This window comes from Eriocheir sinensis, chromosome 3 (genome assembly GCF_024679095.1).
Source record: "Eriocheir sinensis breed Jianghai 21 chromosome 3, ASM2467909v1, whole genome shotgun sequence".
Classification (NCBI taxonomy): Eukaryota; Metazoa; Arthropoda; class Malacostraca; order Decapoda; family Varunidae; genus Eriocheir; species Eriocheir sinensis.
In genome coordinates, this window is record NC_066511.1 from 2,197,990 (window position 1) to 2,214,676 (window position 16,687).

Consider the following 16,687-nt stretch of genomic DNA (forward strand, 5'->3'; position numbering starts at 1 on the left):
ATCTTCCTTAACGACACAATAGCTTGACAGAAAACCTGCTCTCGGTTGTGAGGACAAAATTATATCTATTATTACAACTAAGTGCTGCAAAAATGATATTCATGGTGACATGGTGACAATAAAAAGTGCTTTTAGTTATTAAGCCTGGCGTTAGATCATTACCTAAATCCAATTGCTTGATTACACACCCTAAAGACGTCAACTTTCATGCCGTCGTGTTTGGTTAAAGGATCCCTCAACACTAAAAACACGCCGTCAATAATATAAACTAGTCCATACAACTAAAATCGAGCCTTCGACATTCAGAGTGATCCTCATCGTTATAAAAAGAGCCCTTAACACACACAAAAAAAGAGACTTCAACAGTAAAAGACGAGAGTTGAACTTTATAAACGACAACGCTAAAAATGACGTTTAACATCAAGAAAAATAAAATCCTTCATCACAAGAAGCAAGTTGTCAACATTAAAAGCAAGCCTTCGACACTGTCCCCGCTTTTTTAAACGCCTTGTACGTGTTTACTAACACTTAGGAAGGTGGAGCGGTTGTTTTTTTCAAAACGTTTTTGGGGCGAAGTTAGTTTAAAGTCGCTGGTAATAGGCTTAAAGTAGTATCGGAACTGTTCGTAAAACCGATGAATCCTTGGGGGTACCCACCTTACCTAACAAGGCATCCTCAAATTATATATGAATTCCTATACAATAAAAAATCATGTTGATTTTTGCAGTAGCATTAATATGTTATATGCAAAAGGAAAAAGGTATACATCCTCGCTTTGAAAAGTTGACGGGATTGATACAGTACGCGTTTGGGTATTCTTAGACTTCCTCAAGCTTAGCGAAAATTCAAGACAACCATAATATTAATTTTTATCCCGTATCGTCTTGGTAAATGTAATATGTGTGTGGTTCAGGTTATATATATCTATATATATATATATATATATATATATATATATATATATATATATATATATATATATATATATATATATATATATATATATATATATATATATATATATATATATATATATATATATATATATATATATATATATATATATATATATATCTATATATATATATAAATCTATGTGCCAATGAAATTTACTTTTACTACGAAAAAGTTTGTTTTTATTCATTGCTCCAACATGCATAGTCACTCCTTTCGATATCTTTTGCGACTATTTTCGTAAGAGTAAACTAGTAATATAAGCCCCCCCCCCTCCCCCACCCAACCCCACCCCACCCCAACCCATCCCCACCCCACCCCAACCCCACCTCACCTCCGGACTTGCAGATATGTTTTTCTTGCTTAAAAGGTAATTACATATTCCAATCTCAAAATTATAGTAAAATTCCAGATGTACACCCGTCTCAGTTAAAAAAAGAAGACTGAAATCTACCAGAAAAAAAACAATTTCGTCTTCACAAGTGAGAGTCGCTGCGGAAGTGACTTGTTTCTGAGATAATAATATTGTTTTTTATAGAATCTTACCACTGTCAGATGCTTCACCACGCCAAGTTTTGGTCAAAATTGTCAGTTCTCACCTGTCATCCTAGCAGTACGCTGGCGTTAGGCACGATGAAACTGGTTACAAGCAAGTATCAGAATAAATTAAATCTAACAAATCTAATCTGAAACTAACCCCTAACGGAGGGAGGTTCGCCCACCCCTCGACCCCACCTCCTCTCAACTGCTACGGGAAACTTCAGCCCCATTGACCCCCCCCCCCCCCTACATTTTAATGACGACTTACAGAAAAATTCATATTTCACGAACGAGTGATTTGCAACGGTAAGGCAATACATTACTGTGTAATATGTGCACAAAGTAGGCTTACTTCATATAGCCCCAAAGTGCATTTTTACACCTGAAAAAAGCAATGTTGGTCCCCATGAGGACTCTTACTTCACATGATCAACATGCCAACTTATAGGACTGACAAAAGATTTCAGTATCGTATAACGAAACTAAAAGAAGGAAAACACGAAAAAATAATATGGTATAGCAACATTACACGTTATTACGTACCTATCTTATCTGCATGCCATCTTGATGAACAGAAGCGAAATCCCAACACTAAATATTTAAACATTAACGAAATCTATGATGTCAATCAGCACAATTGATCAAGTTCCTGTTAACATTCCAAGCATCATTTCTTCTACCCTTTACTTCAGTGAAAAATGCATAGCCTTACCTTCCGTGTATCTTGTGTGCAGTAGACACTGAAGCTTCTAATCTTGAGTTGAAGCATGCAGTTATCTGTGGGATAAATAGGTGTCTGTGGATGCTCCAGCCAATATGATAGGTCTGACTGTCTCTTCCACAACTTCCGTCCCGCTTCACTGTCGGCTTCGGCTTCTTTTGGCACCTCAAGTCGGCCCAAGACACAGGCTGGACCAGAAGAAAATATTCAAATAAACTATTGACACTAACGATAATAACCAAAATTTAATATTTCAAACCAATAAGATCTAGCCATGGCAATGAGTATTACTAAGAGGCAATCCACAAAGATACACAAGGATATATGAAACAAGATACAAAATACAAGATACAAGAAGTCAGACGGCTTACACATGGTACCTCTTGAAGATGAGTTATTCACCCATTCCCTTCCAATCTATAAATTCAGTGTGTTTTCCTCAACTACATACCCGCTCAGTTTGTTCAGTTCATCCACTACACTGTTCCTAAGACATTTCTTGTTTATTTCCTTCTTGAAATTGAATTTACCCAAATTCTACACTTTTCCTGCGTGTTCTCACATTGGTTTTTAATATAAGTACTTCATTCAAATTGCCCTTGTTAATCCCCTCAATCTGTTTAATCACCCCTTTACAAGGTGCGCAAGTTAAATTGTTTTAATCTTTCTCTGTAGGGTAAGTCCCTCAGTCCTTAGATCATTTTAATCAAAACTGAATATGACAATCCAGGTGAGGCCTAACCAGTGCCAAATACAATTTAAGGATGACTGAGCTACGGTTGTTTAAACTCCAAAACCCAAGACTATTTGATCGGTGTTTGGCGGTAATACAATGATTTATGGGTCGAAAGTCAGAGCTAACACGCACACACAAGCCGTCTTGCAAGTGGAGTGATCAAGAACAGTGTTATTTAATGGGTAATTACTTGGCGTTTATTATCCACACATAGATTGTTGCAGCTGTCGATGTTGAACTGCATCATCAATTTGCTGGCCCAATCATACAGGCCATTTAGTTCCTCCTGAAGTATATCATCGTCATTGTCATGCAGAAGTGATTAGTTTTCCTATATATGTGTCATCAGCAAACCTGCTTATGTCACTGGCTATGCTGCAGTAAAGATAGTTGATGCATATGACAGTTCTTATCATAATTTCATCGTCATTCACATACCTTTTCTTCTGTTTTCACAAAAAAGTTAATCAGCTTAATATTGTTCCCCAGGGAAGATCTTAAATGTATTTGTTAACTATACACCAGTCCGATATATTGACATCTTTATTTGGTCTGTTCGTTTTCATCCTCTGTCGAAATTCGCTTCGGCACTCTACCAGTACGTGAAGCTACGTGAACTCGGACTGCTCATGTCCCTGCAACTTCAGCAGCTGGCTGCTCGGATGAGCAATAGATGGCTAGGCACCTTACCAGGTACAATGTGTAGATTAATACCACGTAGATGTTGCAGTCCTGAAGGTCCCTTTCCCCTTGATAGATAGGGACGACCATCACCAATCATCCAGTCAGTACGAAAGTTACCAGATTGCCATACGGCAGTCAAGACCGTATGCATACCAATGATGGCCTCATCTCCAGCTTTGAGCAGCTCCAAACAGATGATACAAATCTCAAGTGCCTCTCCACCCTTTATGCAGCCTTGCCACATCCCCTCTGATCTCGTCAAGAGAAGGTGGGCTTCTGCCAAATAGTGGATATTTAATCGCCATTTGCAACTCACCAGCTGAAAGCTGCACGTTCAGAGTCCGTAATATACAACTATTTAAAGTACTCAAGCCAGCAAGTAGGTCGGTGGTAGTAGGTGGTAGGCTGAGTGGTTAGCGTGACTGCACAGCGTCCAGGACGGCGCGAATTCTCGCCCCGACCGGTGACACAAGCCGGGATTTTTCAGTTACCGCCGAGAGGCCTAAGACTACCCAAATGCTGTCCACAAGACAGCCTATCAACACGGACTCTAGATTATCTCTCTGAAAGAGAGGATCATTGATGAGCTCCAGGGGGGGCAGCTTGAGCCAAGCAAGATGGTACCACAATAAACACTTGCCTGCGCCACAACGGGCTGGGGCAGATCATCAAGCCCCACCATGAAAGCCTACCGACGCTACAGGCGGAAGCGTAAAAAAGAAAACCCAAAAAGTCCTCTGCCTATCCATGTCTGACACTAAGCAAGCGTATGATCTTCGGATAACACTCACCTGAGAGGGAGAACTAAAGCGTATGCATATTTAGGGCTCGATAAGCAGGTCGGAGGTCATTTGTAATGAACTGGCTCTCAACATTCACAGCGAAACGCTTGACATACCTCCCCTTGTCTCTCCACAGGAGAGCTTTAGTCCTACACGTCAGAGACTAATAGTGGTCCGAATTGCTAACAACGCGACTCTTTTCAATTTTTCCCAGTGTCTTCCCCTAGGCAAAGCCACTCCTAAATCTCGGGCGCTTCCATTGCATTCCTTTGTAGCTCAAAGATTTTCGCGTGTGAAGGCATCCCACAGATCTATCGGGTTCTCAAGGGTACTGAGCACACTGAACCGATTACAGACTGTGACTGCATACTCCTGAGCACATGCCAAATATTTCAGTCTCTCGAGATGAGACACATTATGCTTACATATCGAGATTATTCTTGACATGACACAAACCTTGCATGCTGCGACAACAAACTTATGTTCAATTGCAAAATAAAACTCAGAACTCAAGAAATCTGTGCAGCTCTGAAGGATCCTCCAATGAACTCCAACTACAATGTAATCATTCTCCTTATCTAAGCCTTCATCATTGCTGTACCAAATCCAGCAGTGCAGCTCTGGCCTCTGGTACCAAGGATCTGGCATTCTAAACCTCATGGGTCTTTCAAAAATTAGGAGACAGCTGTTGGTGTTCCAGAACTATGTGGATCAATACACAACTCATTGTCAACCTTGAAAGTGCCATTAGTAGCATTAAAGTCGAGCAAGACAGTGAGTGTGTCCCTAAGGGGGCACTGGTCTTATACATAATCGAGTTTGCGAAGAACACCTCCTTCTCATCAGTTCCAAACATCTCGGTAGGAGCTTACACTGCAACAAGAGACACGAAGCCCAGGTTGGGCCTCAGCCTCACTCGCATTATATACTCACCAACCGGAGTAACCTCAACACAAATGAGCAAATGAGGCGAAAAGTAATCCTAAGGGCTTATTTCAGATGTATAGAATAAAAACACGGGAGAAAGTTGGACCGCTGAAAACAAACACAGGGCAAAAATATGAGCACATTGTTGAACGACTACTTCCTTTCAGTATTCACACAAGAGGATCAAATGACTATTCCGGAAAGGGTTCAGGTGTACGAGGGCGGGGATGGCGATAAATTGAGGGATATAATCATTACCAGGCAAGTAGTTCAGGATGAGATAGACAAGCTTAAGAACAAGTCGCCAGGTCCTGACGGGATATTTCGGAGAGTATTAAAGGAACTAGGTGATGTACTCAGTGACCCACTAACCGACATCTTTAAGATGTCGGTAAATAGTGGCTATGAGCCGAGCCTATGGAAAGTAGCTAATGTGACGCCGATTATAAAAAAGGGGAACAGGTCAGTTGCTTCAAACTATCGCCCAATTAGCTTAACATCGGTTATAGGCAAGATGCTGGAGTCCATAATAGCCAGGAACATTCGGGAGCATCAAGAGAAACATAGCTTAATTCACGACTCGCAGCATGGGTTCACGAAAGGTAGGTCATTCCTCACCAATCTCTTGTCCTTCTACAATAAAGTATTTGAGGCGGTAGACAGAGATGAAAATTATGATGTAATCTATCTTGATTTTAGTAAAGCGTTTGACAAAGTTCCTCACCAACGACTGTTGCTTATATTACAGGCTCACGGAGTAGAGGGTAAAGTTTTGAACCGGGTCAATGGTAAAAGATCTGACTGGGGATGTGTTACGAGTGGGGTCCCACAAGGTTCGGTATTAGGTCCACTTTTGTTTATTATTTATATCAGTGACTTAGATACAGGAATTAGTAGTGATGTCAGTAAGTTTGCAGATGATACCAAGATTGGTAGAGTAATTGAGTCGGATCAGGACGCTAGTATTATCCAGGGTGAACTAAACAAATTGTATGACTGGGCGGATAAATGGCAGATGGAGTTCAATGTAGGGAAGAGCAGTATTCTGAGTGTAGGTAGGAACAACCCCTCTCATAACTATTGCTTAAATGACACTCTCATAAGCAGGTCTGGGTGCGTGAGGGATTTAGGGGTCTTAGTGAGCTCTGATCTCCGTCCAAGGGCACAATGCATTCAAGCTAGAAATCGAGCAAATAGGGTACTGGGATTTATTTCAAGGAGCGTAAGCAACAGAAGCGCCGAAGTCTTCCTCAAACTATATTTAGCATTAGTTAGACCTCATCTTGACTATGCGGTTCAGTTCTGGTCACCTTACTATAGAATGGATATCAAAATGTTAGAATCAGTGCAGAGGAGGATGACTTAGATGATTCAGGGGTTGAGAATCTTGCCATACGAGGAAAGACTTAAATAGTTAAACTTGCATTCTCTAGAAAGGCGAAGGGTGCGTGGAGACATGATCGAGGTTTATAAATGGATGAAGGGCTTTAATAAGGGAGACATTCATAAGGTTTTGTTGGTAAGAGAACCGGGTAGGACACGAAGTAATGGGTTTAAACTGGATAAACTCAGATTCAACAGGGACATAGGCAAAAATTGGTTTACAAACAGGGTGGTGGATGAATGGAATAGGCTTAGCAGTCATGTGGTGAGTGTCAATACAATTGTCACATTCAAAAATAGATTAGATAAATTCATGGACAGCGATATTAGGTGGGGTTAGATACACGGGAGCTACACGGGAGCTTAGGTTCAGCGGAGCTGCCTCGTACAGGCCTACCGGCCTCTTGCAGACTCCTATGTTCTTATGTTTTTATGTCTCGGCCAGCTCTTCTCCCCCGCACAGTAGCTATCCATTTACAGGAGCCTTGTCCGCCCTCGTATGGAGTATGCTTCTCATGTGTGTGGGGGGGTCCACTCACACAGCTCTCCTTGACAGAGTGGAGTCAAAGGCTCTTCGTCTCATCAGCTCTCCTCCTCATAATGATAGTCTTCTACCTCTCAAATTCCGCCGCCATGTTGCCTCTCTTTCTATCTTCTATCGATATTTTCATGCTGACTGCTCTTCTGAACTTGCGAACTGCATGCCTCTCCCCCTCCCGCGGCCCCGCTGCACACGACTTTCTACTCATGCTCATCCCTATACTGTCCAAACTCATTATGCAAGAGTCAACCAGCATCTTCACTCTTTCTCTGGAACAATCTTCCTTCATTTGTATTTCCTTCTGCCTACGACTTGAACTCTTTCAAGAGGAGGGTATCAGGACACTTCTCCTCCCGAAATTGACCTATCTTTTTTAACACTCCTTTGACCTCTATTCAGGAGCAGTGAATAGCGGGCTTTTTTTTTTTTCTTTGCGCCCTTGAGCTGTCTCCTTAGCTGTAAATAAAATAAAAAAAAGGGCGCCAGTTGGCTTACTTGGTGGGCCTGGTGGTCGGCCCCAGCCCGTTATGGCGTAGGTAAGTGTTTATAGTGGCGTCATCTTGCTTGGCTCATGCTGCCCCCCCCCGGATCCCATCTTTGATCCTCTTTCAGAGATAATCTAGGGTCCAGGATTATAAATGGTCTTCAGGACAGCATGTGGGTAGTCTTACGCCACTCGGCGGTGACTTAAAACTTGCCAGTATGTTTGTCGCGGCGGGCGGGACGCGAACCTGCGTCTTTCTGGGGGCCTTGCCAGCACGCTAACCACTCAGCCACAGCCTATCACAATTTAGCTTTCAAGCTTTCCGAGGTATCCATTTATCTACCAGTCCGAAAGAGAGGATCAACAGCTCGGTAGGCTGCACGCTGACTGCTCGCGCCGGGATTCGTACACGGGCCCTCGTATTCACAGCTAGGCGTGCTAACCACTGCACAACTGAAATATATCAAGAACGAAGGAAGTGTAGTATGAGTGCGTATGAGGGATAAGTTGGGGGGATACCCTAAAGCTACGCTTGGCCTAATTGCTCACACTTGTCACATTGGCCTCTGCGCCTGTGGTGGGTTATAACATATTACCCTGGGATACATGGTAAGTGTTACGTTCGGGTTACCTCAAGTTACCATCCCAAGGTTTCCCCAGGTATCCATATATCGACCAGCTCGAAGAGAAAGATGAACAAGTGAGTGGGCCGCTTGCTGACTACCCGGGCCGGGATTTGATGTCAGGCCCGCAGCTTCGTAGCTAGGCGTGATAACTGTGGATAACGCCTTCACGCGTTGACACGTACTCATTCGTTCTCTGTCGCTTTCCATAGAATATACGGACTTTAGTTTGTTCAGTGTTTGTCTATCACATCATAGCAAGTGTCGACAATTACCTGAACAACATGGCGCAGTGAGTAGGATTCTTTGGAAAGGAATAGTGACGAAATAAGTGCACGAAGCCGGTTGGCACCACGGCAAAGTCCGCCCGCATTCCGTCCGTGACCTTGCTGACCTGTGCCGGCGAATGAGGCCCAGGGCCACACCCACCGTCCGTGAACTCCGCTTATTTCTGTGGGTTATTTACGATTTATATGCGGTCCGAGTTGTTGAGGCGCCGCCCCTGCATGTATATCGTTGAATTAACGCAGTGTAAGTGTTACCTATGAGTAAACGCGGTGCTCGGAAAATCAGTAGTGACGTCACAGCCACCTCTCCCGCCACGCCCGTCGCCTCACCTCAGATGGATGAGTCACTGAATATCGGGCAGCAAGAGGCCCGGGAGGGGGCAGTCGCGCCCTCCTCCCCTCCCTCCGCTTCTGCCTCGCAAACGATGGCTATGTCGTGCTTTCTGCAGTGGGTACAGGAGGACGCAGCTTAACATCGGGAAGACGAACGGCTACGTCGCGAGGAAGACGCAGCACGACGTCGGGAAGACGAACGGCTTCGTCGCGAGGAGGACGCAGCACTACGTCAGGAAGACGCAAGGCGCTTCGAGGCACAGCTTGTGAGTGCCTCGCAGCAGCGCGCGCCTCTTCCTCCGGACCCAAAGTCACCTGAGCAGGGCGCCGCTGTGGCAGAACAGCGGGCCTCCATCAAGACCTCGGCCGTCCCTCATGCGCCTCTCGCTCCTGACGGGACGGTCCGACAATTCCGGTAATGGAGGTGCCAGTAGAATGATTATGTAACTGTGCAGGGCCTGTCAAGCACGTCCCAAGAGATGCAGCGTGCACAGCTGAGGATGTGCTTCTCCACGGAGGAACTGTGTGTTCTGGAGAACAGGCTTTAGATTCCTGACGACTCCCCGCACATGGTGGTAGAGGTGCTTGACCTGCAGGAGCACGTGAAAGGTCAGAACAACGAAGCGATCCGTCGCCGTGCATTCTCCACCTGTTAGCAAGCCTAGGGTGAGAGCTTCGACGACTTCCATGCGCGTCTTTAGAGTCTTTCGTAAGAGATTGAAGTGTATGCATGGGCACTTTGCGAGAAAATCTGAATGAAGTATGCCTTGGCTATGGGCGTCCGTAACAGGAAGTTCGTGTGGCAGCTTATCACCATGGACGCCTCCTGCACCCTTCAAGAGGCAGTGACGAAGTGTCGGTCGTATGAGGCCACCGATTTGACATCTCTGAAATGGAGATCCCGTCCACTGCTGTGAGAGGCGTCTCACAGTATAAAAAGGGTAAGAAGGCAGCCCACACGGCGAAAACTGGCGCCCGCACATCCAAGCCTCCCTCCAGCACAGCCTGCAGCATCTGTGCCACGCAGTACGGCTCCGCCGTGCCCAGCCGCCGCGGCACCCTGCCACGGTTGTGGCCGGGAGGGGCACAGGATGTACACCGCTAAATGTTCCGCCAAAGGGGCTCAATACAGCGTTTGCCTTCGTGTGGGGCACAACGATTCTGCAACCTCAACAAGCCTAAAAAATCCAAACCAAAGAAGAAAGGTCCTTCCCTTGGCGTGGTTCGGACGCAGCCATCCGACACGGCCCCGCGCCGCACGGAGGAATGTGCGGGCCACGTCCGGCGAGTGGACTCCAATACGCGCCCAAGGGCCAAACCTTTTCCCAACATCCGCGTCGCTGTCACCCAAAGCGACATGTCTGGCCAGATTGACGTGATACCCGACACCGGCGCTGATGTTACGGTGCTAGGCCTTCAGCTCATCAAGAGCTTAGGCCTCTACCAACGCGATTTGCAACCGCCGCCCGCCTTAAACTATTACAACGCGAACGGCTCTCTCTGGTGCTGGCGGAGAAGGCACTCTCCCCGGGACACGACGTGTATGGCTTCCTACAGGAGGCTGGCGTCCTCAACCTCCTGTAGGTTTTATTGACTTTGTATCGTTGTTTTTATCTTGTATTTTATTTTTAACTGGTTTTATATACAGATAGTGATTTTTTATAACGTTTTATTTTTTATTTTTAACTGGTTTTGAAGTTTTTTTTGTTTTTATCATGTTTTGATTTTTTTACCGGTTTTATATAGTTTTAAATTACAAGTCTTTTTGGACTATATCCGGTGTCATATGACCCCGCAGTTGAGGCGCCAAGACAAAACGCCACAATAATCAATCAATCCTCGCTTTGACCACCACAACGCTCTCCGCCCGTACTGTTAGATCCGGGAGGACCTTTATGCAGATGGGGACCTCGTCCTTTATGGTGCTCGTGTGGTCGTCCATGCAGCCCTACGTCGCCGTGTCCTAACCCGCCTCCATGATAGCCATCACGAGGCCGAGGCCACCAAGCGCCGCGCTCGTCAGGCCGTGTATTGGCCCTGCTTAGACGCCGACATCGTCAACACCATCCGCGCCTGTGAGCCGTGCCAGGTTATGCTACCTAGCCAGTAGTAGGAGCCCTTGATGTGCGACGACCACCCCACCAGGCCCTTCGAGTCGGTGTCGGCCAATTTCTTCAACGCGGCTGTGAAACACTTCCTAGTCGTCGTCGACCGACTCTCGGGCTGGCCTGTGGTGGTCGCCTGCGGCTCCGACACGACGTCCGCCACCACCATCCGCCACTTCCGGCGCCTCTTCCATGACCTGGGCGTCCCTGTGCGTTTGCAGACGTCCGGAGGCCCTCAGTTCAACAGCCGGGAGCTCGCGGAATTCCTGGAACGTTGGGGTGTCCGCCACAATGTGTCAACGCTCAACTACCCACAGTCGAACAGACACGCCGAGGCTGCAGTGAAGGCAGTCAAACACATTATCCTGAAGGTGGCCTCGTCCTGCATCATCGACTGTGAGGCGTTCGACAAAGTCCTCCTGGAGCTGCGTAACACACTGAACTCCACGGGCCGCTCCCACCCCTGGTTCTGTACGGCCATCCTCTCCGTTCCTGTGTCCCAGCCCATGCCAAAGCCTTTGCGAAGGAGTGGCAGAACAGGGCCTAGTCCTCTCCCTGACCTTTATGGAGCAATACATGGTACGCGGAAAAGTGTCGGCAAAACACGCCAGTTGGGAATTTATGAGGAACTGAGTAACCACAGTTTAGCCTCCCCAGGTTTACTCATATACTGACTTAGAGACAAGGAAGGATAAACAGTAAGATGGGCTTTCCGCCGACTAACAGACCCGGGTTCGAACCCGGGCCTACGAAGTTATGCAAAGGCGTGCTATCAATCAATCAATCAATCAATGGGGGCATACGCCGGGGGGCGCGTCGCCTCGCCCACCCTACGACGCCAAGCCCGGGGGTCTCTCCGGGCGAGTCTCCATGCAGGCCCCCTTCCCAACCCGAGTACCTCCCGGCAGGATCTATCGACTTGCTCAACCCACGAACTCCGTGGGCGTCCCCTTGCTCTCCTCCACTTAGGAATGTCTCTTGCAGAGACAACCCGATGAGCAGGATCACCTTCAAGAAAACGTGCCACATGCTTGTATAGCCGGAGTTGGCACTGACGGAATATGCAGGTAATATATGTTGAATCAGTCTCACGGAGTAGTCGCCGGTTTGACATAAAGTCATTCCAGCGATACCCCATGATTGTACGTAGACACTTATTACCAAAGGCATCAATTCGCCTCTCCAAGTCTACATTTAGTGTCCATGTCTCACAACCATAGAGTAAGACAGGGAGCACAAGGGACTTGACGGATCTTTGTCCTTCTGCACAGGTATCGACAACGCCATATACTCGTATTGAGCGAGTTCATAACACCGTGGGCCAGACCAATCCGTCGTAAGACTTCCTGGCCAGGCTCACCGTTGTTATGAACTACGCTACCAAGATACGTGAAACTTTCTGAGATCTCAACGTCCTCGCCACACGCATGAACAGACTGTACTGTGTCATCCAACAAGCCTCCAAACACCTGTACCTTGGTCTTGGCCCAGGAGACCTGAAGTCCCAAGGGCTTCGCCTCCTCGTGCAGTGAGTCGAGAGCCATCACCAAAACTTCCAGCGACTCCGCTAGGATTACTGCATCATCAGCAAAAACAAGGTCATTGACCCTGGTATTGCCAATCCGCAACAACTCTGGTCCACAACTCTGCCCAGTACTCAGCCCATACAAGTGTTAAAAAGCGATGGGGCAAGGACACAGCCCTGCGTCACTCCCGCATTCACGGGAAAGAAGCTGGACAAGCCCCCCACACACTTCACAGCACTCTCTGTCCTAGAATACAGGCCAGTCAGCAAACCAATAGTCCTCGCAGGAATTCCACGGAGTCGCAGAAGATCCCAGAGTTCCTCACGATGCACTGAATCAAACGCCTTCTTGAGATCGACATAGGCTGCAAGCATCCCCTGTCGAAACTTATGTCGGCGCTCCACCAGTACGCGAAGCGCTAGGATACGGTCAGTTGTTGACTTACGAGGCGTGAACCCAGACTGTTCAGGTCTCTGCAGCTTCAGCAGCTGGCTGCGAATTCGCATCAGCAATAAGTGGGCAAGCACCTTACCTGGCACACTGAGCAGTGTAATACCACAATAGTTGTTGCATTCCTGGGGGTTCCCTTTCCCTTTCCAGATAGGGACGACCAACCCCTCTTCCAGTGAGGAGGAATGGCACCGGACTGCCATATGGCAGTCAAGACCGCATGCGACCCGTGGATCATGGCCTCACCCCCAGCTTTGAGCAGCTCCGCGCTGATGTTACAGGCGGCAGGTGCCTTTCCATCCCTCAATTTGGCCACAGCCTCTCTAACCTCGCCTAGAGAGGGTGGGCGTTCGTCAATGGGTGGGTCAGCATCCGCCACCTGCAACCCAGCAACTGGAAGCTGCCCACGTGGAGGGTCCGCCATGTACAGCTGCTCAAAGTACTCAGCCCATCCATGTCCGACACGAGGCAGCCTTCAGCTGTTCGGATAGCGCTCACCTAAGAGGGAGACTTGGAGCGGAGCTTCTTCAGGGCTCGGTAGGCAAGTCGGAGGTCATTCGCATTTAAATGGCCCTCGACCTCCTCGGCGAGGCCCCTGACATACCTCTCCTTGTCTCTCCTCAGGAAAGCTCTAGTCCTACGTGACAGAGCCCTGTATTGGTTACGGTTCCCAGCAAATCTGGCAGGGCGACTCTCCTCGATATTCTCCAGCGTCTCCACCGAGGCAAAGCCACTCCTAGATCTCGGGCGCTCTCCAGTGCACTCCTTGGCAGCTTGCAGAGTCTCACGTTCGAAGGTATCCCACAGTTCTACAGGATCCTCCAGGGTGCCGAGCACTTCAACCCGATTTGAGACTGTCACTGCATACTCCTGAGCACATGCCAGGTCCTTCAGCCTCTCGAGATGGAACACAGTAATGTTGCATCTCGAGATTCTTCTTGACCTGACATGAAGCTTGAGTGGTGCAACAAGAAGCCTGTGGTCAGTTGCAAAGAACTCAGCACTCCGGTAAACCCTGCAATTCTGAAGGATCCTCCAACGAGTATTTACGAGAATGTGGTCGATCTCCTTAGCTACCCCTCCAGCATCACTGTACCAAGTCCAGCGGTGCAGCTCTGGTCTCTGGTACCAGGAACCCGCAGTTATCAACCTTTTGGATTTCGCAAAATTCCGGAGGAGAGAGCTGTTTATGTTCCTGGTACCAGATTCATGTGGACCAACACATAGCTCGTAGCCAACACTGTCAGTGCTATCAAACATACTAAAATAACCCAAGCAACTTTGTATCATCAAAATAATAAAACAACAGAGAAAGAAAACATAAAAAAACGACACCAGACATTAGTCCTATCACTGGCGTGAATGAGTGGTCGTGGCCGTGATCGGATGTGTTGCGTTTGGCACCGTGTGGAAAGTGCTCTTTCGACATGGCTGGCAAACCCAAGGCCCCGTTGGATGTGTGTTACGTTTGTAAGGATTTCACAGGCGAGAAATGGATTGGAGGCTGTTTGTGCCCTAAATGATGTCATGTGAAGTGTGCTCATTTGTCTGGAATTAAGCAGGAGAATATACCTAAAATTATTTGGATGTGCAACCCATGCCTCCATAAAGCATCTCTGGCTACCAAAATTGTGGAAAAAATGAATGAATTCAAGCAAGAATTATCAAAGGAAATATCTGTGGTTAAGGATGAAGTTGAATCAAGGGCTGTGAAGGTGCAGGAGCAGCTGGGATCAGTTGTTGACTCGCTTAAACGTTCTGAGCATGCTGAATCTAGCTGGGCTGAAGTGGCAAAGAGAGGCAAGAAGGTCAAGAAAAATCTCTTTGTTGTAAAAGCTTCTACACAGGAAAAGAAGGCAACAGACATGAAGGATGAAGTCTCCCAGGCATTGAATGGTATTCAAATAACTGATTCAAGATTTACAAATAGAGATAACATTGTCATGAACTTTGATAATAAGAAAACAAGGGATGAGGCTGCTCAAAAACTGGAGTCTGTTAAGCAAATTAATACCAAGAGTGTTGGAAAGATGAAACCAAGCAAATTAATACCAAGAGTGTTGGAAAGATGAAACCAAAGATCATGATATGCAATGTGCATAAAGAGGAGACCAAAGAAAAAATAAAGGAGACCATCTAAGACCGCAATGAGTTCTTACACGCCATTGGGGGTATTGAGGATAAGATTGAGCTGTTTTTTAGCAAGCCTGCGGCTGGCGGCACGATGCACTACATTTTGAGGTGTGACCCAACTGTAAGAGAGCTGATTCACAAGAATCACGACAAGCTAAAATTAGAATGGGAAATATACACAGTGATAAACAGATACCATGCAATTATATGCTATCATTGTCAGAGATATGGCCATATTGAGGCCAACTGTACTGCGAAGACCAATGGAGATGCCCCAAATTGTTTCAAATGCGCTGGCAATCATATATCACAGGAATGCACCATGGCTGAGAAGAAATGCATAAATTGTGTGAGCCTGAAATCAACCACTCAGCGAATGACCATTGTTGTGTAGTTCTCCAGACTGAAATTGAGAGAATTTGTAACATGACTGATCATGGCTATTAATTAGTGTCTGTACTCAAAGATAAATTGTGTGTGATGAATGTTCAGTGTGCTGGAAATAATTGTTGATTAATTGTGATACTATGATGAAAATAGCAGACATGAACACTGAACTAATTGTTATATGCGATATCATTCGTGAAAGAAATTAACACTCACTCACTCACTACGATGTTTGAAAATAAGTGCATCGAAGACTATTATTGAGGCTAACGTTGAAATTGTTGACGGCCCTCGTAGAGCGCTGCATCAGCGGCGGAGCAGGGCCTGAAACCTCATCAACGGTAAACAGTAAACAAGTGGTGCCTTACTGTGTCATCGAGTCGTAGTTGCGAGCCGTCACAGGTAACGCTGACATAAGGCCGATGTACTGTGGCGAGAGCATTGTTGCGGCCAGGGCAGGCGACGAGGACGGTGGAGCCTCTTCCAAGTGTTACCATCTGCCGCCCCCGCACAAAGTCTGGGTACACAAACACCTCTTGAGCAGCGTCCACGAGGAAGGGGTGGATGTGGCCCGAGAGGACGTCATCGTAGATAAATGTACATTTACCTAGGGAGAGCGAAGAAGCAGAGCAGCTTCTAAAGTTTGCCAGCATAAACCAACCGACCTATCAATACACACACACACACACACACACACACACACACACACACACACACACACACCCAAAAAAAAACACACACCACTCCCCACACAACTATATATATATATATATATATATATATATATATATATATATATATATATATATATATATATATATATATATATATATATATATATATATATATATATATATATATATATATATATATATATATATATATATATATATATATATATATATATATATATATATATATATATATATATATATATATATATATATATATATATATATATATATATATATATATATATATATATATATATATATATATATATACACACACACACACACACACACACACACACACACACACACACACAGAGAGAGAGAGAGAGAGAGAGAGAGAGAGAGAGAGAGAGAGAG

General features: G+C 46.1%; 1 protein-coding gene across 1 annotated transcript in view; it reads right to left on the reverse strand.

Annotated features, from left to right (window-relative positions):
• The window catches only part of LOC127003499 (uncharacterized), a 31,895-nt gene that overhangs the window by 8,844 nt on the left and 6,364 nt on the right, over positions 1-16,687 (reverse strand). The window contains exons 3-4 of the mRNA XM_050870270.1: positions 15,965-16,203; positions 2,207-2,403 (exon numbers count right to left, since the gene is read on the reverse strand). Coding sequence (XP_050726227.1) covers positions 2,207-2,403; positions 15,965-16,203 — 436 coding nt within the window. The remainder of the gene's footprint in view (positions 1-2,206; positions 2,404-15,964; positions 16,204-16,687) is intronic.